This window comes from Mobula hypostoma, chromosome 8, assembly GCF_963921235.1.
Source record: "Mobula hypostoma chromosome 8, sMobHyp1.1, whole genome shotgun sequence".
NCBI classification, from domain to species: Eukaryota; Metazoa; Chordata; class Chondrichthyes; order Myliobatiformes; family Myliobatidae; genus Mobula; species Mobula hypostoma.
In genome coordinates this window covers 67,950,994-67,978,181 of record NC_086104.1, presented here as the reverse complement: position 1 = coordinate 67,978,181, position 27,188 = coordinate 67,950,994, and the positions used below count along the sequence as shown (strand labels likewise).

The 27,188-nt window shown below is 41.3% G+C and overlaps 1 protein-coding gene across 7 annotated transcripts in view; it reads left to right on the top strand.

The window, feature by feature from the left end:
* The window catches only part of LOC134350601 (utrophin-like), a 537,041-nt gene that overhangs the window by 56,433 nt on the left and 453,420 nt on the right, over window positions 1-27,188 (top strand). For all 7 annotated transcript variants that reach the window (XM_063056033.1, XM_063056035.1, XM_063056034.1 and 4 more), the window contains 2 exons: window positions 18,016-18,077; window positions 26,027-26,119. In XM_063056033.1, the coding sequence (XP_062912103.1) occupies window positions 18,016-18,077; window positions 26,027-26,119 (155 nt within the window). The remainder of the gene's footprint in view (window positions 1-18,015; window positions 18,078-26,026; window positions 26,120-27,188) is intronic.

The following is a 27,188-nucleotide window of genomic DNA, read 5'->3' as shown; positions in this document are numbered from 1 at the left end:
TCTGCTGCGGTCGGGTGCTTCCAATGGTGCATCGGCACGTTGGCGGCGCTTGGAGGTTCATGGCAGGAAGAGTTGCTCCCTTTTGCTGCCTGCGTGAGATGATGAGTCTATTGGGAGTTTGAGACTTTTTTTTTACCGTGCCCATGGTCTGCTCTTTATCAAATTATGGTGTTGCTTTGCACTGTTGTAACTATATGTTATAATTATGTGGTTTTGTCAGTTTTACTCTTGGTTTGTCCTGTGTTTTCTTGTGATATCATTCTGGAGGAACATTTCATCATTTTTTAATGCATGCATTTTTAAATGACAATAAACGAGGACTGAGTGTCCTCATTAATCTAATCTAATCTAATTGCACTTGCATGCTGAGCCCAGAACAGGTCCTTTGAAATTGTAACACCAAGGAGTTTAAAGTTGCTAACCCTCTCCACCTCTGATCCTCCAATTAAGCCTGGCTCATGGACCTCTATTTTCCCTCTCCTGAAGTCAATAACAGTTCCTTGGTCTTGCTGACGTTGAGCGAGAAATTGTTGTCATGACACTACTCAACCAGATTTTTAATCTCCCTCCTATTTGCCATTCATCACCACCTTTGATTCCGCCCATGACAATGGTGTCGTCAACAAAATTGAATATGGCATTGGAACTGTGTTTAGCCATACAGTCATGTGTAAAGTGAGTAGAGCATGGGGCCAAGCACACAGCCTTGTGGTGCACCTTTGCTGATGAGATCATTAAAGAGATGTTGCCACTCCGAACTGACTGGGGTCTGCAAATGAGGAAATCGAGGATCCAATTGCACAAAGTGGTATTGAGGCCATGGTCTTGGACCTTATTGATTAGTTTTGAGGAAATGATGGTATTGAATGTTGAACTGTAGTCAATTCAGAGCATCCTGATGTATACATCTTTGCTGTCAAGATGTTCCAGGGTTGAGTGAAGATCTAGTAAGATGGGATCTGGTAGGTAAATTAGAGCGGATCCAAGTACCCTCTCAGGCAGGAAATTGAATTGTTCCATCACCAATCTCTGAAAACAGTTAATACCTGTGGTTGTAAGTGCAGTTGGGTGATGGTCATTAAGGCAGGTCACCACACTCTTCTTGGGCACTGGTATAATTGAAGCCTGCTTGAAGCAAGTGGGTACCTCAGACTGCCAAAGCAAGAGATTAAAGATATCAGCGAACACATCAGCTCGTTGATCAGCGAGGTTCCTTAGTACGTGGCCATATCCTATCCAGTCCGTTTGCTTTTTGTGGTTCATCCTCCTGAAGGTAGCTACTTTGGCTTCAGAGACTGAAATGATCAGATCAGCGGGGGGTGTGGGAGTTTGCAATGGTCCCTCTATGCCCGGAGAAAGTCACGTTTCAATCAAGCATAGAATAGAGCGGGTTATCAGTTGCCTCTGATACAACAGTTTTGCTTTCAGATTCTTAATCTGTTCTCCAGTTATTGCCCATTTGTCAACAAGATGCCGCGTAGAGAAGTTCTCCTTGCTGTGTTTCAGCCTGGCTTGGAGTCCACACCCCACCCTCTGCCCTGCTTTTGGTCAAGGTGATGACCCTTCTTAAACATGCTATTCCTGTCTGGTCTGCCAGATCTTTCAATTGATCATGAGATCTGAAGATCACTGACTTAATTGATAAGTACATTGCTTAGAGGGAAGCTGTATGCTGATTGCAGTGAAAGTAATTCAAAAGAGGTATACTTAAAAGAATTTTTAGAACAATTTTCTGCGTCCCACAGAATGTCACCGATGATCACTGGTGCTGTCTTGCCAATTCACTGATTTATTGTCTGATGGTGGAGGAGCTGCGTGGCTTTGTTCATAGCAGGGACTAGGCCTCAAGCCGTGGAGTCACCTGTTTACAACCGTCTGGGAGAGAGGCATCAGAGTCAGAGTACTTCACTGGAGGCAGTGTGGCGTGGTGTCCAAGCCCCTAGTGTCCCCAAGTGTTTGCTCAGCAGAAGACTATCTGTATTGTTCGCGTATTTCTGCAACGTTTAATGACGTAGCCTCTTGGACATTTTTGTGTGTATTTTACTGATATCTTGTACAGGTATGTGATTGATATCTTATGTGCTATATGTACTTTGTGCTGTGGGTGACTTTTGGTACTATGTGTTGCACCTTGGCCCCAGAATGGTGCTGTTTTATTTGGCTGTATTCATGTATGGTTGAATGATAATTAGTCCTGGACTATTAACCATGAAAAGTAAGATGGTCCAGGGTGATTAGAGACCAGACTTAGAAGACGACCTTGTGCTCATGCACTGAAGCCATACAAGCTAAAGCATGATCTCTTTCTCATATCCAACCTCTTAACACTACCTCCTTCCTTCTCTCTCAACTCCTTTCCTATTTACTTTTCCTTTTCCTGATTATTGCAACAAATTGTGAGTTAGTTAGCAGAGAGGCCAGCCCTTTGCATTGAAACTGGTCATCAAACATCAATTCCATATCTTGTGTAGCATTCCCATCAATTACCTCACCATGTTGACCATTCTGCCTTGCCACCCTTCAGCTACCGAGCATCCTGCGTTCAATAAGAATGGCACAAATTAGTTGGTTTGTATTTGATATATGCATATGAATATGGTGGGCACGTGGCCAAGTGGTTAAGGCATTCCACTAGCGACCTGAAGCTTGTGAGTTCGAGTCCCATCCGAGGCAGCGTGTTGTGTCCTTGAGCAAGGCACTTAACCGCACACTGCTCTGTGACGAAACTGGTGCCAAGCTGTATCGGCCCTTGCCCTTCCCTTGGACAACATCAGTGTCGTGGAGAGGGGACACTTGTTGGGGACACATGGGCAACTGCCGGTCTTCCATACAACCTTGCCCAGGCCTGCGCCCTGGAGAGTGAAGATTTTCCAGGCGCAGATCCATGGTCTTGCAAGACTAACGGATGCCTTTAATGAATACTTGAAATGGTTTAATATTTGCTTGGCATTTAAATTTGGGGTTGTCCTACCTAATTCAGGAATGGGTAAGTGACCAAGATTTTCAGGAAGAAATTCAATACCTTCAACTGGAATTCAGCATTTGAGCTTTCGATCCCATTCGGATCATGCTCAGATGAAGAATGGGTCATAATTCTTTGTTACAAATCTCTGAAGGCAAATTAAGATAATGAAATCAGGAAGTACTGTTAAGTGTGCAGCCAAAATCCTTTAATTGCAAAATTCTAGAATGGTGTACAATTTACTCCTAAGACAGACAATACTTAAAAGATTAATAGATAAATACTTGAAAAACAAAGAGATGATAAATGCGAAGATGTCCTTTTGAGGACGAATTATGAGAAGAGGATAGATGGGCCAAAGGATATTCAGGGTGTTAAATCTATTAAATAATGCAGACCATCCTGATTTATTATTTTGGTGTTCCTAAACCCAGACACTAAGTGACAAATGCACTGAAACAATTTCTGGAGGGAAATGTGTTCAAAGGTAGTTGGATAGCTTCATTAAATGATGTCTGTGATGTTTATTTGGCAACCTCTTGTGCTGTCAGAAAACATTGTTGTGAACTTTGAAAAAGCTTTTGGGCTTTCTGTTGCTCTTGGCCACAGCTGCTTTGATACTTGATGAATACTGGCTCACCTTGTAGCTTGAAGAATGGATAATAATGCCCATGGGAGGCATTGTTCATTTTTGTGCACTGTTGAGTCCTGTTGCTTTCTTATCAGATGGGTCAAACATTTGCTCTTTGACCCCTTCCTACTGTGCGTGTTAAAGATGAAAGACTTGTGTTTGTTATACGGTACCTTTCCAGTGGCCTTATGGCTCCTCTCTCTTCAGTTAACCGGCTACAGTTTGCACTGTGGGAGAAAACACAACATACATGATACGAGAATTGAACTCAGTAATAGTGTCATCCTAAATGCTACGCCACCTTGGTACCTGTACGATTGGTTTCTGTGGATTGGTGATGGATACGCAAAAATGCATGCTGAGCCTTAATTTGCGGGATCTGTAATCAGAACAGTACTTTACTAGCAGCAAGAATGAAGGTAGGCTTTCTGAAAAGGAATGTAGTTTTGTCTACTACTAACCTCAAGAAAAAATGCTAATGTTTGACCTGGTTTCTATCTGAAGTTCGTTTCCCACACCGTTCCTGTGATGCACAAGGTAACCACTCCCCCGATGTACTGCATCATAATAAAACTGTTAATTGTCCTAACAGCTTTATTAAGAAGGCACCACACAATCATCTTTAAATATTTTTCATTTATTTCCTTATATTTTTGTTTTTTCCCAGTGAGTCATTTTCCTGTAAGAAGTTATTTGAAAGCAAAAGCTTTCAAAATGTTGTGCTGCTGTCTTTGTGATAATCTAAGTGTTTCCAAAATAAATTAACTGTTGATCAAACAATCTGAAAATATCTGTTTACATTGTCGAGATAAACTGAAGTTTTCACTTCAAAAGCATTTGTAATTGATAAGAGATCAGCTTGATATTGTCTATCCGCCAGAGAAAGCAGGATCTCCCAGTGGCCACGCATTTTAATTTCACGTCCCATTCCCATTCTGATATGTCTGTCCATGGCCTCCTCTACTGTAAAGATGAAGCCACACTCAGGTTGGAGGAACAATACCTTATATTCCGTCTGGGTAGCCTCCAACCTGATGGCATGAACATTGACTTCTCAAACTTCCGCTAATGCCCCACCTCCCCCTCGTGCCCCATCCGTTATTTATTTATATACACACATTCTTTTTCTCTCTCTCTCCTTTTTCTCCCTCTGTCCCTCTGACTATACCCCTTGCCCATCCTCTGGGCTTTTCCCCCCTCCCCCTTTTCTTTCTCCCTAGGCCTCCTGTCCCATGATCTTCTCGTATCCCTTTTGCCTATCACCTGTCCAGCTCTTGGCTCCATCCCTCCCCCTCCTGTCTTCTCCTATCATTTTGGATCTCCCCCTCCCCCCTCACTTTCAAATCTCTTACTAGCTTTTCTTTCAGTTAGTCCTGGTGAAGGGTCAATTTCAAGCTGTTTGATCTATTCTGAATCAATCCCATTTAGCACAATTGAATTCCACATAACAACAGAATATATATTTATTCTTGTTAGACCCTTCAGCTACCTTCAAAGAATTTAACAGGTTTCCTCGACATTACGTGGCATTATAGTTGGTTATTGCCCTGGGGTTCATGTTTGAATAAACGCTCGACTCAGCCAATCATGTTTTATCATAGATAGAAGAACAGTTTAGAGCCTTGTGATTCATATTCTGATTTTACAGATCCTTTCTGTAACTTGCAGGGCACATGGCAAGAAAGTGTCGGAATACCTTTGTACTTTTATTGGCATAAAGGACATGTTCCCTGCAATGAGGGCACTGATGTGGATTAGTATACACTCAGTGGCCAGTTTATTAGGTGCATCTGTACATCTCGTTACTCCAAATATCTAATCGGCCAATTACGTGGCAGCAACTCAATGCATAAAAGCATGCAGACATGGCCAACCGGTTCAGTTGTTGTTCAGACCAAACAGCAGAAAGAGGAAGAAATTGGGGTCAATGATTGGTGCCAGACAGACTGTTTTGAGTATTTCAGAAAGTGTTAATTTCCTAGGATTTTCATGCACAATACCTCTCTAGAATGTACAGAGAATGGTGTGAAAAAATTAAAACAAAAATCCAGTGAGCAACAGTTCTGTGAGTGAAAACGCCTTGTGAATGAGAGAGATCAGAGGAGAATGGTCAGACTGGTTCAAACTGATGAGAAGGAGGCAATAATTCAAATAACCACTTATTAAAACAGTCATGGGCATTACGAGCATCTCTTGAATGCACAGCATGTTGAACCTTGAAGTGGAAGGGCTGCAGCAGGGGAAGACCACACCGGGTTCCACTCCTGTATCGAATAGTGTGGCCACTCAGTATAAGGAGAAGAACCAGAATCAGGTTTAACATCACTGGCATATGTTGTGAAATTTAACTTTGCAGTAGCACTACAATGCAATAGATGATACATGTAGAAAAAAAACTGAATCACTGTGTGTGTGTGTATGTGTGTGTGTGTGTGTCCTCGTCCTCACAGTTTGGGCAGAGTGAGTTTCTCTACCAATGGGAATGAGATTCAACAATTGGAGACCAAGTTGTTGCTGCCGTCCGCACACAAACATGTTTGTACATGTGCTCTGGGAGGGACTCGTGCATGCACACACGTAAATGCAAAAATAGAAATAAAAAAAATAGTGAGGTAGTGTTCACAGGTTTAATGTCCATTTAGAGGTAGGATGGCAGAAGGGAAGAAACTGTTGCTGAGTGTGCGCCTTCAGGCATCTGTGTCTCCTGCATGATGGTAGCAATGAGAAGAAGGCATGTCCTGGATGTCGAGGGTCCTTGATGATGGAAGCCACTTTTGAGGCACTGCTCCTTGAAGATGTCTTGGACACTATGGGGGTTAGTGCCCATGATGGAGCTGACTAATTGTATAACTCTCTGCAGCTTACTTCGATCCTATGCAGGATTCCCCCCCATAGCAGACAGTGATGCGGCCAGTTAGTGCTCTTCACGGTACACTTGTAGACGTTTTCGAGTGTTTTAAGTGACAAACCAAATCTTCTCAAACTCCTGATGAAATATAGCCGCTGTCTTGCCTTCTTTATAGCCGCATTGATATGTTGAAACCAGGTTAGATCCTCGGAGGTAATGACACTCAAGAACTTGAAATGGCTCACTCTCCACTTCTGATTCCTCTATGATGACTACTGTGGGTTCCTTCGCCTTACCTTTTCTGAAGTCCACAATCAGCTCTTACTGACATTGAGTGCAGGGTCATTGCTGCGGCACCATTCCACTAGTCGGTATATCTCACTCCTGTATGCCCACTCATCTCCATCTGAGATTCTGCCAACAGTGGTTGTACCACTCACAAATTTATCAATGATGTTTGAGCTATACCTAGCCACATAGTCATGAGTTTAGAGAGAGTAGAGCAGTAGACAGTCCTCTTCCAGTCTGTCTTTCAGAGAGTGATGTTTTCCTTGAGTTGGCTTTCTCCTGTCTGCTGTGTCATATCAAGAGCCCCGATATCAAATCATTGGTTTTTTTTTTATCATTGGTTTTGAACTACAAGTGTAGGATAACACTTGGTCTGTTTCTCTTGTGAGTAAATAAGAGGTTGCTGATGTTTCTGGTCCTAAACTTTATGCTGAGGATAGAAACAAGTCTGTTCGTCAGTTCTATGATTTTTGAATGGCTGCTGTGCAGCAGTGACTGCACCGTTTGGGCAGAGTGATTTTATCTTCCAGTGGGACTGAGATGTGACCATTGGAGAGCAGGTCAGTGCCACCCGCACACAAACATATTCATACAAGTGCTCTGGGTGGCACATCGTTTTTCATCACTGCCTCTTAGACTATTTCCACCCACCCTCTCCTAATTCCCTATGACTAAAACTGATTATCTTTCTGTTTGTATTGCTCACTTCCATCTCCTCTCTTTCAGCACTTTTTATCCTCCTGACTTTCTTCAAACTCCTCTCAATCAAACCCCTCTCCCCCTCCCCTCCAAAAAAAAACCCATTACTGCAAGCAAGAGAAAATCTCAGATTCTGGAAATCCAGAAGGGACTCAGCCCAAAATGTTGACTGTACTGTTTTCCATAGATGCTGCCTGGCCTGCTGAGTTCCTGCAGCATTTTGTGTGTCCCAATGGCTGTGATGAGTGAGGCATGGAACCTTGTACAGGCTACCCCCCACTGTGCTCTGTGCTCTTCCAAAACCCTGCAGCCATTGTCTGCTGCATGCAGAGTTTAGTTCTCATTTTGCTGCAGGCAGAAGTGGAAAAATCCTCACTCCAGGGGAGCGTCTCACAGAATGAAAACATGTTTTTTTTTCACTCTGTAGTTCTGGGCATTAAATTGTGCTCATTTGGGCTAATTACTGCACTGCCTCTGGTGCCCAAGAACCCTTGCACTGTTGGCTGTCTGACATTTTTTTTGGGGGGAAAAAATTCTTTCTCTGGCAATTTGCATTGAGGATATTCTGATATTTTTGCAAATAAAATTCTTTGATCTTCCAAGATTTCTTCAGGGATTTCCATTGATGAAGAACTGCAGTAAAAGTGAACTCATTTTGTGTGGCTTATCAATAATAATGTGGCCCAAGCTATATTTATAATGAGACTAAACTACTAAAAAATTTATGTGACCATAGCAGTAGGCAATAATTCCTTTAAGAAATGAATCCCTGGGGTGAGTAGTTTGTTGAGGGGATTAATTAAAAATAGAAGATGAATTATCACTTGATATTACACTATTGACCTTTACAATGCTGAATTCACATTGCCTGTAAAATCCACAATAATAAAAAAGTTCATGTATTATTAAAAATTGCATTGTATAATATTCAGAATCATGGTTTTGCTCAATGTTTATGATTTATCTCAACATAAAGCGCATGGGTAGATCTTTCTAATGAAATCTGCTCACAATTCTCATTTGTTTTTGTTGCTGTAAAGCCAAGTTTGTGAGCAGTTTTGGGCCCCATGTCTGAGAAAGGATGTGCCGGCATTGGCAATGGTCCAGAGGAGGCTCACAGGAATGATCCCAAGAATGAAAGGGTTAATGGAGGAGGAGTGTCTGATGGTTTTGGATGAATTTAGAAGAATAAGGGGATATCTCATTAAAATTTATTGAATAGTGAAAGGCCTAGATGGAGTTGACATGGAGAGGATGTTTCCTATGGTTGGTGGGGTGGGGGGAGGTGGGCGGGGGAGAGAGGGTTTAGGACCAGAAGGCATAGCCTCAGAATAGAAGGAAATTAAGTTCAGAACAAAGGTGAGGAGGGGTGCATCTGTGGAATTCATTGCCACACATGGCTGTGGGGGCCAAATAATTGGGTACATTTAAAGTGGAGGTTGATAGATTCTTGAATAGCAACAGTGGCAAAGGTAATGCGGAGATGGCAGGAAGAGTAGCATTGAGAGGGATGATAAATCAGCCATGATGGAATGAGCCGACTCGGTGGGCCAAATGGCCTAATTCTGCTCCTATCTCTTAGGGTGTTCTGGATTGGTATTGTAAATGCTGTGCAGTGGAGGATGGGTTTCGATATAATTTTCATAGACTTGCTGCAACTAAAGGCACCGTTCATGTGATTGGATTTGAAATGGTGCCGTTTGTCAAAGATTGTAAATGTTGTCTTGCAGCAGCTATTTGGAACTGCTGAGCTGCCCAGCTCAGTGTGGTGTCTTTTTATCTTGCTGGTATGAGGCATATTAAGGGAAGTTTGGTGTTTTGAAACCTGCTTGTAGACATTCTTGGATTCATTAAATATTTGATGCTTTATCCTTTTGCTTTCCCCAAAAAGCCTCAATATAATTCCTCCCTTTGTTCCCAAATTCCTGCATAGCAGTTGTTAAAAAGGGTGGAAAAGTTGATTTTTTTTTGACAATTTTAATTAAGTAGAGTATTTGGGCATGCCAGTGGTTTAAATTTTGTTTTAGCCTTTAAGTCCAAGAAGCAGAACAATTATTAGGCGAGTTGTTAGTTGCACTTGGTAGTTATAACATAAACGCCTCTTTTGGAATTGAAACCTATTGTTAAATATTGATAAATGCCACAGTTCTAGTCTTCAGGCAGTTTTTCAGGCTGTGGTTGATGTGAGTTAGTCAATGAGGTCAGTTTGGTTCCTGCAGGTTCTGCCAAGGTTAAGCAGGAGGTGACTGGCAGGCAGACCGGTGAGCAATTTAGGATGCATTGGAGAGAATACAGCATGGAAACAATCCCTTCAGCTCACCGAACCTGTGCCAAACATCAGCTGCGCAATTATACCAATCCTATATTAATTCTATTTTTATTCTCCCCATATTATCAGTTTCTACCACTCAACTATGCACCACACATTTTAGAGTAGTCAGTTAACCAAAAAACTGCACATTTTTGGAACATGGGAGGAAACTGAAGCATCTGGAGGAAAGCCACATTATCACAAGTCATGCAAACTCCACACAGACAGGGCTTCATGATAAAAGCTGAGTCTCTGACACTGTAAAGCAGCATGTCTACTCGCTGCACCACTATACCACCCTTCTGCATGTGTATTGGACTTCTCTGTATTCCCAGTGAATGTATTCTGTCCTTCATGCCATCCTGAACACTCCTTTTTCTGAGCAGTCATTGGATTGGGAAAGTTGGGAAACTTTTTACAGGCTAGGAGAAGCATTGGACGGTCATTTGCTTTCTCTATTAGGGATCTGTTGCTGTGATAGAGCTTAAAGAATTGTGTTAGTTTCAGGATTCTGGTGTCAGACACTGGACTCTTGATCTTGAAGAGGATACATATGGATTTGCTTACCTCATTGGGGGGGGGGAGGTAGAATTTGGATGATTTTGCTGATTCAGTATTGATGGGCCTCTCCAGTGCTTTGAGATGTTGGGCTGTAGTGGTCCATTTCTCAGAAGCATTCAAGAATATCTGTTGTCCACTGGACTTTGATCTTTGTACAGGTTGAGCTCCTGATCTTCATTTTTTTTAATTTGATTGCCAAAGCCTGAGCTGGCACCCCAAAAGCGGTGAAGCATTTTATCATACGTGTCTGCCGTTGTCGAGAGGTATGGATGGTAGTTTACAACTTCTAAACTTTAGCCTTGTATCTTTATTGTCAGGGGATGTTGTACAGCAGGAGGACTTTGGGAGAGGACCTTTGTTTTGTAAGGCTTAAGTGTAAGGCCTATTGTGGTTGAGTTAAAGATGACCCGGAGCATGTGAAGGTCCATCTATGCAAGTGTTGTTTGCATTCTTCGACTCAATTCTGGTTGATGTGACCTTGGTTCTGGAGTGGAGATGATGTGGTTGACCTATTTCTGTTCCGTAGGTTCGCTGCACACCAACAGGAAGTTTTAAGTGCAGCGTTATGTGGAAGGTGGAGAAAGGTGACGGGTGATGATGCAGCCTTACTTGACGGCAGTCTGCACTAAGATTGAATCTACTGTGGGCTCCTTGATTCAGGTTATGACTTGTATTCATCCAGCATAAGCAGGGCATGAATTTCTGTGGATAGTCTGCTCTGTCATTTAACTTGAAAAAGATTTTCCACAGGCTTAGTGTTTGATGAGGTTGGGAAAGCCCATGTGCCATGGTAGTACAAGACCCTTCTTTTGAAATTGATGTGCATTGAAGATCGTGTCCTTTGTGTCTCTGAGTAGACAGGATCATTACTGTCATTTGGGTCATAGCTTTTCTGTTAGTGGAAGGATACACTTGAGAAACCTGGCAGTGATGTTCTTTGTGAGTGACACTAAACCCTAATTTGTCAGTGCGGTTGCATTTGAGTCTTGAAGATGTTCCTGATTGCCCTGTCTCTCCTGGCATATGTTCCTTGGAGATGAGGTGAATGTTTTGGATCGGGGGTTTCCAACATTTTTATGCCATGGACCAATACCATTAAGCAAGGGGTCTGTGGACCCCAGGTTGGGAACCCCTGTTTTAGATGCTAGGCCATTGAAGGCTTGACAGTGAGGACTTCCTACACACTTCCTACCCACCATTTGTTCTTTACATTTTTCTGTTGAAACTTGACCTTCACATCCCGGTTGAGATGTTACTTTTGCATTGAAGTGAGGGTGAATATCTTGTCCAAGCATGCCCTACATCTGTTGATGAATACCTTCCAGGTGGCCTGGCCAGGTTGAAGCTGATGTACCTATGAGACCATAAGACATAGCATAATTAGACCATTCAGCCCATCGAGTCTGCTCTGCCATTACATCACGGCTGATCCTGGATCCCACTCAACCCCATACACCTGCCTTCTTGCCGTATCCTTTGACGCCCTGACCAGTCAAGAAACGATCAACTTCTGCCTTAAGTATATGCACAGACTTGGCCACCATCACAGTCTGTGGCAGAGCATTCCACAGAATTACTACTCTCTGGCTAAAAAAAATTCCTCCTTACCTCTGTTCTAAAGAGTTGCCCCTCAATTTTGAGACTGTGCCCTTGAGTTCTGGATACCCCCACCATAGGAAACATCCTCTCCACATCCACCCTATCTTGTCCTTTCAACATTTGGAAGGTTTCAATGAGATCCCCACCCCGCATTCTTCTAAATTCCAGTGAGTACAGGCCCAAAGCTGTACAAACGCTCCTCTTATGTTACCTTCATTCCTGGAATCATCCTCGTGGACTTCCTTTGGACCCCGTCCAATAACAACAGATCCCTTCTGAGATATGGGGCCCAAAACTGTTGACAATACTCGAAGTGCAGCCTGACTAGTATCTTTTATACTCTATAACCCTTGAAATGAATGCCAAAATTGCATTTGCCTTTTTTTACTGGACACTCAACCTATAAATTAACCTTCTGGGAGTCTTGCATGAAAACTCCTAAGTCCCTCTGCATCTCTGATGTTTGAACCTTCTCCCCATTTAGATAATAGTCAGCACTTTTGTTTCTTTTACCAAAATGCATTACCATACATTTCCCAGCACTGTATTCAATCTGCCACTTTCTTGCCCATTCTTCCAACTTGTCTAAGTTTGGCTGCAATCGCATTGCTTCCTCAGCACTACCTACCCCTCCACCTGCCTTTGTGTCATCCACAAACTTTATTCCACGATCTAAATCATTGACAAACAATGTGAAAAGTAATGGTCCTAATACTGACCCCTGAGGAACACCAGTAGTCACTGGCAGCCAAACAGAAAAGCCCCCTTTATTCCTACTCACTGCCTCATGCCTGTCAGCTGTTCCTCTATCCATGCAAGTATCTTTCCTGTAACACCATGGCATTTTACCTTATCAAATGCCTTCTGAAAATCCAAGTAAATGACATCCACTGCCTCTCTTTTGTCCACCCTTCTTGTGACTTCCTCAATGAACTAACAGGATTGTCAGGCACGATTTCCCTTTACAGAAACCATACAGACTCCCACTGTGTTCCTTCATTATCTCTTGTCTGTTATATCTTGTTCAGGTAGCCACAATGTGTTACTTGTGAGCTCCTCACTTGGAAACAGATTGAAGTTCAAGTCTGTCACAATTGTGGTTGTCCATGAAGTACCCAACACTCTAGGTCCTTCATGTAAGGAGTGGTAGCTGCCTGTGTGTGACTTTTAGCATGAGATCGCTGATGCACTTCAGCTGTCATATGAGCTTGTTAGATCAAAGTCTTTGTAATTTGGGGAGCAAAACGAATGAATGACCAGGGAGTCTCATCAAGAAATGTTGGATTGACTTGGCTTTTATTTACTGGAATTTATGAATGTTATATTCTTAAGATTCCCATGGATTCTTTGCAGTATGGGCAACGCCTGCATTATATGGCTTATTGCAATCTTCTGTAATGCTAAGTGGCGTCTTATGCACATGTATTAAAGGAGCGCAAGGGGACAAAAGATGTATTGATTTTTTTATTTCTATTCGCACTAGTGAAAGTAAATTTTATTCTGTATCTCAGGACATTAGGTGGTGACGTGAATTTCCATTACTTAAATTGTTGTAATGAGAGTGTTGCCTGTATGTGTTTTGGGTGGACATATCTGTTTTGTTTTAAGGATTTGTGCACACTCCTACCCATTGGAATATACTGCACCAAAGTACTTTTCTTAAATATATAAACCATCTCCCAGAATTTCATACTTGCCTCTTAATTCTCATGGCAGACTTGCCATTTAGTCTATTTTGGCTTTGAAAATCCTACATCCCCACTGCTGCTTTGATGAAAGATTCCAGTCACAGAGGGTTAATGAATTGCTTTTGTGCTTATTAATTGTACCAGGAAATTGTAGGTTAGCAAATGTTTTACAAATCGAACTAGTAGAATAAGCCATAGACCTGTTTTTATTTCTGACCTTGCATTATTAATATAAACTTTCCTCCTTGGGAAACTTTTGTGTGCTGAATTAAATCTTGTGTAGCAGATTATGGGAGAATGTGAGGAAAAAATTGCTCTGGTGTAAATCGCTGCTGCCTTTAATTTGATGTAACATTGTCAGTAAGTTGAATATGGAGCAAGTTTGGTCCAATTACAGGTTGCAAGATCCATTAAACTTAAGTTTATACCAGGTTGGCAGGGAGTTGTGAACTAGAGTGATCAGTCAGAGGATGGAGGAGTTGTGTATAGGTAGGGCTATGTGTGGAGAGACTGAGGAAGGATCGTCAGTGGATAGGAGCATTAATGCAGTCAGCTGGATGGATTGAAATGCATTTACTTTCACGTAAGAAGTTTCAGGAGCAAGGGTAATGACTTGGAGTATGGATCAACGCATGGAACTATGATGTTGAAGTCAGTATAGAGACATGGCTGACACAAGGGCAGGAATGGCTGTTGGATGTTCCTGGGTCTAGATGCTTCAGTAGAGACAGAGGGAGATAAAAGAGATGGGGGAGTGGTATGGCTAATTAGGGATATAAGCACAGCTGCAGAAAGGATGGATGTCATGGAAGGATCATCCATGGAGTCAATGTGGATGGAAGTCAGAAACAGGAAGAAGCAATTACTCTTTTGGGAGTATTCTATCAAGCACCCATTAACAGGGACACATAGGAGCAGATCGTGAGGCAATTTTGGAAAGGTGCTAAAATAACAAAGGTTGTTGTTATAGGTGACTTCAACTTTCCTAATGTTGATTGGCATCTCCTCAGTGCAAGAAGTTTTAGATGGAGCGAAATTTGTTAGGTGTGTTCGGGGAAGTTTCCTCAGGTAGTCTCAATGGTTCAATGGTTCCATTTTAATATCAGGGAATGTATACAGTATACAACCTGAAATTCTTGCTTTTTGCAGACATCTACAAAAACAAGAGAACCTCAAGGAACCTCTCTCTTGCTCACCGTAACAAGGGACAGAGAGGTGTTGCCCCTTTTCCACAGTGAGAGGGGAGACCAACAAAAGAGAGCAACTCTCGGACTACTCTGCCATGTCAGTTTTATTCTGAGTTCTCTGACTCAAGAATCAGCAGCACTTCCCCATCATTGGGAGAGGGAGAGATTGCCTGAGTACTGAGGTCTCCAACAGTCGATCTGCTGTTCATGATGTTCTGTTTCTCCTGCGACACCTTAGTCGATGACACTGGCATGGAATTGATTTGTCCACTGGGCTGCATGGTCTTACCCCAAAGGCGTCGTCGTCTTGGCCACATCCTAGGGATATTGAAAAACATCCGGTTGGTAAGCTATGGGAGCAGGAACCACCACCGTAAAGAACTGCAATCTGACTGCAGCTGTAGATCACTGACTCCAACAGAACCCTGGGGAGGAAAAAGACATTAAAGAGAAGAAATTGAGTTGTTTTGCAGATGAGCTCGAAGAAGCTGGCCTGTGGTAAATTTGTGGACAGGCTGTTCTGGATCATGTATAAGGCAGTGAACCTGGTTGGGTGATAGATCTCTCAGTAGGCAAGCATTTTGAAGACTGATCACTATTTCTTGACCTTCAGGATAGCCTTAGATAAGGACAGGAGCAGATGGTTTGGAAACTTATTGGGGGAGGGCTAATTATGATGCGTTTAGGCAGAAACTTTGAAGCATAAATTGGAACAATTATTCTCAGGGAAATATACAGTGTAGGTTGTTTAGGGAGCATTTTTCTGGGATTCCAGATAGGTTTTGTCCCATTGAGGCAGAGAACGGATGGTTGGTTTAGGGAAACAAAGTTGGCAAGAAGGGTGGACTGTTTAGTTAAGAGGAAGAAGGCAGGGCTCCTGAGAGTTAATGTAGACAGGAAGGAACTTACGAAGGGACTTAGAGGAGAGCTAGAGGGGAGATAAAAAGGCCTTGGCAAATAGGATAAGGGAAAACCACAAGGCATTGTCATGGAGAATGATGAGAGTGATAAAGGATAAAGAGGAAACATGTCTGGCGTTGGAGGAAGTAGAAGAATTAATACTTCACTATTCACCATTGAGATCAGTGTAGAAGGGTTACTGTACTGGAGCATGTCAAGGTTAAGAAAGAGGCAGTGTTGGAATTTGGAAAAAAAAACACATCAGGATAGAGAGGTCCTTGAAGGCCCATGGGATGTAGTCCAGTTTGTGATGAGAACTTAAGAGATTGCTGTGCAGTTGGTGACTTTCTGTGACCTCACTGGTTCCAGGAATAGTACCAGAAGATTGGAGTGTGGCATATGTTATTCTTTTGTTCAAGAAAGGTAATGGGAATAATCATGTGAATTATAGACCAGTGATCTTACATCAGTGGTGGGCAAACTACTGGAGAGGATTTTTAGATATAGGATTTATGAGCATTTGGAGAAGCATAGTCTGAATAGGGATAGTCATCATGGCTTTATGAGAGGCAGATTTTGTCTCATAAACCTGGTTGACTTTTTCCTGAGTAAGTGACAAAACAAAGTGAAAGGAGAGTGGTGGTTGTGGGGTATACTGTATAGATTACAGTAGGGCATTTAACTGGATTCCCATGGGATCCAGGGAAACTTGGCTGTGTGGATTCAAAATTGACTTGCCCACAGAAGGAAGAGGTTATTGTGCCTGGAGACCTGTGACTTGTGGTGCTCCACAGAGATCTGTTCTAGAACCCATTTTCTTTGTTGATAACTTGGATCAGGAAGTGGAAGGGTGGCTAAGTAAGTTTGCAGATGACATGAAGGCTGATGATGTTGTGGATACTGTAGAAGGTTGTTGTAGGTGACAACAGGACATTGACAGGATGCAGAGCTGGGCTGGGAAGTGACAGATGGAGTTCAATCCAGGAAAGTGGGAAGTGACTCAGTTTGGAAGATTGAACTTGATGGCAGAGTATAAAGTTGAAGATTCTTAGTGGGACCTTGGGGTCCATGTCCATAGTTCCCTCAAAGTTGCTTTGCAAGTTGATAGGGTAGTGAAAAGGTGTATTCCATCTTGGTCTTTGTTAGTCAGGGGATTGAGTTCAATAGCTGTGAGGTAATGTTGCAGCTCAGAACTCTGGTTAGTCCATACTTGGAATGTTGCATTGACTTCTGGTCACCTCATTATAGAAAGGATCTGGGAGCTTTAGAGAATACAAAGGAGATTTACTAGATGCATTAGTCAGTCATGCAACATCTCTGGAAAGCTTTTATCATATTTGATCATTGGTCTGACATCTACAGGTGCTTTTTCATCTTTTATTCCATTTTAACTTGTAGTCTGTAATTTGGTGCACCTGTAAGGCTTATTGCTCACCAAGATTTGGTTGATCCTGTTTGTTGGAGATGTTTAATACATGGTGATTTCAGGAAAAAAAAGCTTGTGGTGCTGTTCCCACCAATGGTCCAAAACAATTTGTTCTCAGTTTTCATGCAGCCTGCTGTCATTTCCTAAATAATCATTTTTAATTAAGTGGTGAATTGCTGATCCTGAGGAATAAATAAATTAAAAATCAATGAATTGCAGGTGCCAAAAATCTGAAATAAAATTATAAAACAGTGAAGGCAGGTTAAGCAGCATCTTTGGAAAGAAGCAGGCATTGCAAATTGAACTCCCTTAATCAGATCTGAGTAAATTAGTTACACTAAGTTTACAAAAAAACATTTAAGTTGGTGTAACTAATTTTCACAAAGAAAACGATCAATTTTTATATGACAGCTTCTCTTGGTCAGGCAGAGATCTTGAGGTACTTACTACCCTGAAAGGTTACTCAAAGAACCTATATTGTCTGCCCTAAACTTTTAAGAGTTCCAGGGTTCACTGTGGAGATCTTAACTCTCTTTTTATCTTACTATCCTGTGCAACTAATCTTCAGCTGCTTGGAGTCATGGTTACCCATTGATTCTTAATGGAGAGGTTGCTAGAAGATATGTTATGGGCTGTTTTGATTTTCATCATGGTAGTAAACTATTTATGGTTACTGCTTTTGCCCTGCAATAGAAAGAAAAGATTCTTTGAGAGAATGTGGAATAGCCAGTGCCAAAAAAAAATTGTATCTTTGAAAGGATCATTGTTATGAGAGGAGATCACAAAGAAAAAATAGGGAAGATTGAAGACCCCAGAATTGGAGCAATGTATTACCTGCTTACTGTATGATTAACCTTCCATGACATTGTGAATGAGATTTGATGGTTGTTAACCTATTTTTATTTTAATTTTCAGATGAGCATGATGATGTACAGAAGAAAACATTCACAAAATGGATTAATGTGCGCTTTGTAAAGGTAATGTTGCCTTTTATCTTCTAAGACTGAACTTTGGTATTTGGAGCATCTCCATCTGGTGTTTTAAAAACCTGTGATTTCAGAATTATTTTTGTGGCATGTAAAGCTCTTTGAATGAGCTGGTGAGAAATGTTATTTATTTACTTGGTGTGGTTTATTGCGTGGGGTAGGATTTTCCTCAGCGATATCTGAATTCTGAGTGGAGCATGTAAGTAGTTTGATTGTTTGAAAATTTCAAGAGAACAGTGTGATTTTTTTTTCTGTTGTTGCTGGGAGCAGAATCCAGATTTATTTACACAGATCCATTTTTTAAATGTAGTCAAGTGCTGGGAATTGGCACTTATTATTTCCTGTTTTATAACTTTTTCCATGGAATAACCACTTCTTGTCCAATTCCTATTGAGGGATTTGGCAGGCTGTCTGTGTGGTGTGCTGTCTCTGCTGTTGATGCTAGGCATTACTGTACAATGAGGGTGAAATGGCAGTTTTCATATTTCATTGGGAAATTGTTACTTAACATTTTGCAACTGCTTGACAAACATATCTTTTTTCAGACGTGGTACTCAATAAAAATTGATTCACGATTGTCCATGTAAGGGAATAGGATCACCCAATAATAATATCATAAGACATAGGAACAGAATAAAGGAATTTGGCCCTTCAAATATGCTCCATCATTTAATCATTGTTGATTTATCCTCCCTCAATCCCATTCTCCTGCCCTTTTCCCATATCCTTTTGATGCCCTTCTGAATAAAGACCCTACCAACTTCTGATTTAAATATACCCAATGACGTGGCATCCACAGCTGTCTGTGGCAATGGATTCCAGATTCACCACCCTCTGGCTACAGAAATCACTCATCTCTGTTCTAAAGGGATACCATCTATTCTGAGGTTGTGGCTCTAGTCCTGGACTCTCACAATTGGAAACATCCCCTCCAAGTCCATTTTAGCTAGGCCTTTCATTATTTGATCGGTTGCAATGAGATTTCCTCCCCTCCTCTCCAATCCCCTTCCCTCCCCCATTCTTCTAAACTCCAATAAGAACAGGCCCAGAGCCACCAAATGCTTCTCATACATTAACCCATTCATTTCTGGGATAATTCTCATGAGTCTCATCTGGACCTTCTGTCGTGCCATTACATCCTTTCTTAGATATGGGACCTAAAATTGCTCTTAATACTCTAAATGCCATTTGATCAATGCCTTGTAATGCCTCAGCATTACATCCTAGTCCTCTGGAAATAAATGCTAACATTGCATTTGCCTTCTTTATCAACAATACAACCTGCAACCTTAAGGGAATCTATCATTTGGATATTAAAGTCCCTTTCCATCTTAGCTTTCTGAATTTGCTCCATGTTTAGAAAATTAGTGCATGACCATGCACTTCCCTACACTGTATTTCCATGTGCTATAATCAGTCCAGATCCTTCTGCAGACCTGCTGCTTACTCAACACTACCTGCCCCTCCATCTATCTCTGTATCCTCTGCAAACATGGCCACACTGTCACTCATTCCATTATCCAGATCATGATGTTTAGTCTTGTGCACGTTTTCAATTGTATTTGGGAGTGAACAAGTGAGAAATCCAAACAGATTTACATCAATTACTGTTGATTAATCTCTTTTCCTAGAAATGTGTGTTTTGTATTACATGGTGAATACCCATAGGATGCCAGGATGTATCAAAATTTTAATTTAATGAGAGCTGTGAATGGTTACAGAAACGAGATCTTCACTAGCAGTTGGTCTGTGGGTTACAGACCCATCCCATGTCATTAACATTCAACTTAAGGACATCATTACTTATGAACAAGCTGATTTTTTGACTTTAGGGGAAACATGTTGATGTGCTTTTAAACTATATTTGAATTTTATGACACTTTGGGCAGGAATTAGTGGTTTAAACTGTTGTGCCGGCTGTTCAGAAGTCCGTACAATTTTCTGGCTGCTGCAAGGTTGCAGGTGATCTTTTTTTGGGGTGGGGCAAGAGGTTCTGCGGGCATTTGGGAAACTGGCAGGAAGGCTTTGCTGGCTGCTGGACTCGTGCAGGAATTTGTGTCATTTCTCCCCACCCCCCTGAGCTACAACAGTCAGGCCTGAGTCCAACCCAGCAGACTTAGGAGCACTGAACAGGCAGCTTTGACCATTGAGTTAGTGAGACCAGTTAGTGGCTGCTCATCTCGCACCTGCTCATTCTCCTGTCAAAGCGGCTGATGCGATCCTCTCACATACACTGATTTTGTTCCTTCACAACTTGGAAAAATTTGTGTTACGAACCTGGAGACTGCTGGTATGCAACAGAAATAGAAGGGAACTACATTCTTCTGTCCTGAGATAAACAGTTTTCCAGAAATAGAATTGGATATGGTTCATTGTAGCACATCTCCTGAAATACTACTTATTTATTCCCATGTGAAAGTATGCTTTTTAAAAATCTTCACTCGAGGTTTTGGAACTTGGAAAAAATGTTTGTTATGTAACAGAGCTCCATGTAATGCAAACTCATGGTTGGGTTGGTGGGGGGAGAGAGGGAGAAGAACCAACACTATTCCCAAGAACTGCACAAATTTAGATTGAGCCAAATTAACACAAATTGACACTTAACATGATACAATATGTATAAACGGAGTCCTATGCTTTGCAGTCAGTATTGAAGTGCAAGGCCATGTTGAGTATCTTTATTAGTATTGGGCATCTCCAGTAAGCCATCGTAAATGCTCATCCCTAATTGCTCATGAGGATATTTGAAGGTGAGACGAGATTCCATTAATTTGTACACCTTGGGGAGCTGAAGTTAACAGGTTGAGATCTTAACACTGAAGGTTCAAAATTCCATTTCTGGTCCATGGCTTAAGTAATAATTTAGCTTGAAATTAAAAAAATAAAGTGCTGGTCATGCTCAGCATGGCAGTCGGCATCTGTGGAGAGTAAAGCAAGGGGCATCGAACTTCCAAATGGCCTTTTGTCTGAACTTGGATAGGTTAGAGATAAAACGTGTCACAAAATACAGGGCAAGGCTGGAGGAGAGTTGGTAGGAAAATGCATTATCTGTGACAGGATGGAAGGCTGCGGTGATTCAATGACAAAAATGTCATGGTGCCAGGTGAAAGAACACAAGCTTTCCTGTCATTGTGTTTCACATTGTTTTATTGCCAGTGAAATTCTGAAGTACAGGAAACCCTGGCACAGGGACTGAGGTTATTGTACACACTTTGAAATAAAATGCTGATCCAACACTTTACGTATTTGTTTCGATGGATGAGAAGAATATCTGACATTGTTAAAAGATTTGAGAGAGAGCCCACGGTCCTATGTGACTTTCCTACATGGGCAACAGCCAAAAGCAGATTCTAATCAATTTATTGTCCCACTTACTTGAGACTGGCTGTTGCATTTCCCCACCTAATAACTACACAATCTAAAAGATTCTTGGGTTCTGAAGTAATGAAAATAGAAACTTTTTTTTCTGATGCCAATTAATGTTGTAAATATTTAAAATGAAAAGTTTTTCAGTCTAAAGGCCTATCAAATCCAAGTACAATAAGTGACAAATATCAGATCTACAGGGTAACGGTATTGTGTGCAGTATTGGTTACCATACTGTGGGATTAAGCTAGCGCGGGTGCAGTAAAAAATCACAAAGATATTGCCTGGACAGAAGGCTTGAGTTGGAAGGAGAGGCTGGATCAGCTGGGAATTTCCCGGATCTAAAGAGGCTGAGCGATAACATGATAGAAATAGATGGAATTGGGAGAGTAACAGATTGGGTAAATAGTCTTTTTGCCAAGAGTGTCTAACAAAAGAGGGCATATGATTAAGGTGAGAGGGAAAAGGTTTAAAAGGGATCAGAGGTATTAATTTTTCACACAGGATAATTTGTATTTGAAATGATTTGCATAAGGAGATGTTAGAGGCGGGAACAGCAACAATGTTTGAGAGGCATTTAGACAGGCACTGAATGAGTAGGACATGCAGAGATATGAAAGTAATGCAGGCAAGTGGGATTAGTGTTGATAGACATTACAATAAGTAAAAATACAGAGAACCGAAGTAAGTGGTTCTGTGCTGTACATTTCTGTAACTCTATAGTTTGTAGTCCAAACTGCCACTCTGGTGTTGCTTAACATTCAATCTGGAGACCCCCGAGTTGTCAGATCTTTGGCATTATTAGGATGTGTCTTACACTAAGACTGGTAAATTAGTTTATAGCTGTCATGTATGCTAAGGTACACTGCAAAAGCTTGTCTTGCATACTGTTCATACAAGTCAATTCATTACAACAATGCATATTGAGGTAGTATAAGGTAAAAGAATAACAGTGCAGAATGAAGTGTTACTACCAGAAAGTGCAATTCAGATAGAGGTCACTTTAGATTAGGGTGCAAGGTCACAAAGAGGTAGATTGTGAGGTCAGGACTCCATCTTATTGTGCTGGAGATTGTTTGATAGTCTTTTTATGGCGGGAATATGTGCATTCAGGCTTGTGTATGTTCTGCTCAAATTGGGAGGAGGAGGGGAGAGGGAGAATATCTAGAATGGATGGGATATTTGATTACGCTGACTGGTTTACTTAGGCAGCAAGAAGTGTAGGCAGATTGTGTGGAAGGAAGGCTTGGTTTCTTTTAAATGCTGAGCTGCATCCATCTTGCGAAGTATAGAAAACAGTGATGCATCCAGATTTTTGTGGTGCGCAAATAATAGTTGGTTGAGGGTCAGAGGGAGGTGCCAACTTTCTTTGGTTTCCTGAGGAAATAGATGTGCTCATGAGCTTTGGCCATTGCATCAACATAAGTGCACAAACCTCTCAGCCTCAATGACCAGCTCTTTTGTTTTGCTGACACTGAGGGAAAGATTGTTGGTATGGCACCATTTCACTAGGCTCCCTATTTCCTTCTTGTACCCTGATCTGCTACAGTGGTATCATCTACAGATTCGTAGATTGAATTGGCACAGAATCTGTCCACGTGCTTGTGAGAGCATACAGAAAGTAGAGTAGTGGGGTGAGGATGCAATCTTGTGGGGCACCTATATGGAGGATAATTGAAGTGGGGGTTGTTTGCTGTCTATCTTTACTGATTGCAATCTGTTCGTCAGAAAGTTGAGGACCTAGTTGCAAAGGGAGGTGTCCTGATGAAGAGTCTCGGCCTAAAACTTCAACTGTTTACTTTTTTCCATAGATGCTGCCTGGCCTGCTGAGTTCCTCCAGCATATTGTGTGTGTTACTTGGACTTCTTGCTCCTGTAGATTTTCTCATGACGGTTATCACACAGTGGATCTTGATCAGTTAGGGAACTGACTGAGGAATGACAAATAGATTTCAATGCAGATAAGTGTGAGGTGAAAATGAAACCAGTGCAGGGCGTGTACATCGAAAGGTAGTACACTAGGGTGTGTAATGGAATAGAGGTATTTGGAAGTACAAGTGCATAGGTCGTTTAAAGTGGTGTCACAGGCAGACGGGCTGGTGATAAAGGCATTCAGCACTTGGCCTTCATCAAGGGCATTGAGTAAAGGACAAGACACAATTAAAGTGGAAAGAGTGCAGAAAAGATTTACAATGACGTTGGCAGGGCCAGAGAGCCTGAGTAACACAGAGGCTGGCCAAGCTAGGAGTGTAGGTGAATGAGAGGCAGCCTTATAGAAATGTTTAAAATCATGAGAGGTTTGTAATAGTCTTTTCCTCTAGATGGTAGATGAGTCCAAAACTAGGGTACACAAATTTAAGATGAGAAGGAAAAGATTTAACAGGGATCCAACGGGCAACTTGTAATGCAGAGGGAGGTTGAGTTTGTGGAGCAAACTGAGAGAAGAAATGGTTGAGGCAGGTACAATAATATCATTTAAGAAACACGGAGACTGGTACATTGAGGGATGGGACTTTGTGGGATATGGGTTGAACTCAGGAAATTGAGACTGGCTGGTGGGCATCGTGGTTGATGTATTTAGACCATTTCTCCAAACAAAACTGTTCTAATTCATCAATATTTCTGGAATAGTTTGCATGACCAGCCCTCTTCAGGTCATGCCACAGCATCTTAATTGGGTTAAACTCTGGATTCTGACAGCCATTCCAAAACATGATTTTTCTTCTCTTTTAAACCATTTTTTTTTTGTTGATTTACTATTGTGTTTTGGATCATTGTCTTGTTGCATCATCCATTAAGGTTCAGGTGATGGGCTGCTACCCTAACATTCTCCTGTAAAATGTCTTGATACAATTTTGTATTCATTGTTCCCTTAACAATTGCAAGCTGTTCAGGCCCCGAGGCAGCAAACCAGCCCTTCTACCATGCTTCACAGTTGGGATGAAGTTTTGGTGTGCAATGTCTCTTTTCCTCCAAACATAGCAATATGCATTTCTACCAAAAAGTTTAAATTTTGTCTTATCTGTCCATAGAACATTGTCCCAGAAGTGTTCTGGAACATCCAGTTGGTCTTTTGCAGACTTCAGATGTGTAAAAATGTTTTTTTTGAAGACCAGTGGTTTCCTTTGTGGTGTCCTTCCACGAGCACCATTCTCGTTCAGTGTTTTTCTTATAATGGACACATTAACAGACACTTTAGCAAGTTTGAGAGATTCCTGCAGGTCTATTGCTGTTACCCTTAGGTTCTTTTTCATCTCTTTCAGCATTGCAGGTTGTGCTGTTGGTGTGATCTTTGCGGGGTGCCTATTCCTAGAGAAAGTAGCAACGGTACTGAGGTTCCTCTATTTGTAGGCAGTTTTTCTTACTGTGGACAGATGAATGCTCAGGTTTTTAGAAATGCTTTTGAAGCTTTTTCCAGCTTCATGCTTCTCTACAATTCTTCTTGTGAGGACCTCTGAAAGTTGTTTTGATCGAGGCACGGTGCACATAAGCAGATCTTTCTTGAGAAGAGCAGACTCTGTCAGTAGCCTGACTTCGTGTGTCTTTATATAGGGCAGGGCACCTCCACAACCCATACCTCCAATCTCATCTCGTTGTTTGGAACACCTGACTCCTAATAGCTTTTGTAGGAGGCATTACCCCGGAGGTTCACATACTTTTTTGAACTTTGACTGCGATTGTTTAACTGGTGTACTCAGTATTGATGAGAAATAGTACAATTGTTTGTGTGTTGTTAGTTTAGGCAGATTGTGTTTGTCAATTATTGTGACTTGGATGAAGATCAGACCATGTTTTATGAGTAATTAATGCAGAAAATGAGGTGATTGCAAAGTATTCACAAAATTTTTCTTGCAACTGTATTTCTTTGTGAAACCAAATTCTCCTTTGCAGCCAACCTTGTGATTGAGTTTAATAAATTATGGGCTTAATTTTTAATCTCTTATTGCAAATCATTAACTGCATGCAGACCATCAGGTAGGAGGTACTGCAGCATTAGGGACAAGAACTATTAGGGTGGGAAACAGCTTCTTCCCCCAGGCCGTAAGACCACTGAGCTCCCCGCCATTACCCAGGTCTTATGTGTGAAGCATCAGTAATGTTATATTGTTTTATCTTTTGACTTGTATTATAAATGCACCTTATTATTTGTTAATTTATTTGTGGTAGTATTTTATGTAATGTGTGTGAGTTATATGTACTGTGTATATGCTCCTTGGTCCAGAGGAATGTTGTCTCGTTTTTGCTGTGGTAACAGAACACTTGTTTGTACAAAACGCAGTTTCATTGAAATACGTTATAGATCACAGATAATGGCAGAACAATGTTTAGAATTTGTGTGAATGCAAAGCCTAGTTTATCACCTCTATAACCTTGTTTCTCAAAAGTGATAAGGGTCATACACTGATTTTAAAAATATGCCATAAATGGGAATCAAGCAGAAGTGAACTTGCGTCCTTGCCCGAGATCAAGCTGTGATGATCCGAAGCCGATTGATACATGTTCTCTGGGCAGGAACTGTTCTGCAAAATGTTTTCTTGAATGACATTTTAATAAGAAATTGTGCTTCTGCTGCAGAGTGGAAAACCACCGATCAAGGATTTGTTTGATGACCTCCGAGATGGCAGAAAACTCTTAGATCTTCTGGAAGGGCTCACAGGACACACATTTGTGAGGAATTTTCATTTTACTAACTGTATACATGTATTTACTGTATAAAGTCAGAGCCTGATGATGAAAAAATCTTCAGCTATTACATGTAGGTACAGAGATGCCTTGCTTAATCTTTCTGATCAGGACTTCATACTCATAATACCTTATGCTTCACAAGGTTTCAGATAGAGGCAGGCTAGTTTTGCAGATTAGTATCTCTGAGGGTTCTCTGGAGATGGTTATAAAAAATCCAACTATGTGTAATTTCCATTGACTCTTAGAGTTGAAAGACAGAAGAATATTTGGGCTGAAGAAGAATGCTTTAGGTTAAAGTTTTTTTTCTCTGAACAATTTTTTTTGTACTTGTTTCTAAGGCATTTTGCAGCAGCATTAGTGACAATCCCACTCACTGGGCTCTCATTTCACTAGTTATGCACTTCTTTCTCAGAAGTTAGAAATAATTTGTGTTGGATTCAGACTAAATGTTTGCAGTATTATGACAGATTGATAATGATCATCAGGAAATTGTTGATTATAAGTTATTTTGATTTGATCCATGTCCGTTGATACACAATTGGAGCCTGATTTTGGCTCGTGGGTGGCTGCTTTTTGTGCGAAGGCTAGTATGACGCAGACATTTCCACAAATAGCAGTTGGTTCAGTGTTTGCTCACGTATCCTCTGAGCTTTGTTATTTTCATCGCCATTCACTTAATTTCTATTGCATCCACTCCTGAAGGTGCTGCCTCCTGCTGACAGTCTGTTGCTTGTCAATTGAAAACTATTTGCTATATCAGTGAGAAAGTTATTATTTGTGCGTGAATCTGGACAATTGGTTACTGATAGACTGTGTTTTCTTTTGATCACAAATCAAGCAGCCACTCACGCTGTAAGAATGGCCAGATTCAGCATTCATCTCTGAGGCAATTTGTTGGATCGCCCTACTATTATTCCAGACCTTACTGTTCTCTAAATGTCCTTTTTTTGAAAGTAGATGCACTTACAGACTTCTCATCAACTTAAACCTTTTTGGCTTAAAAAGGTGGATTGTGTCATCTACCTGTTTGATACCGCGTTCCATTTCACAG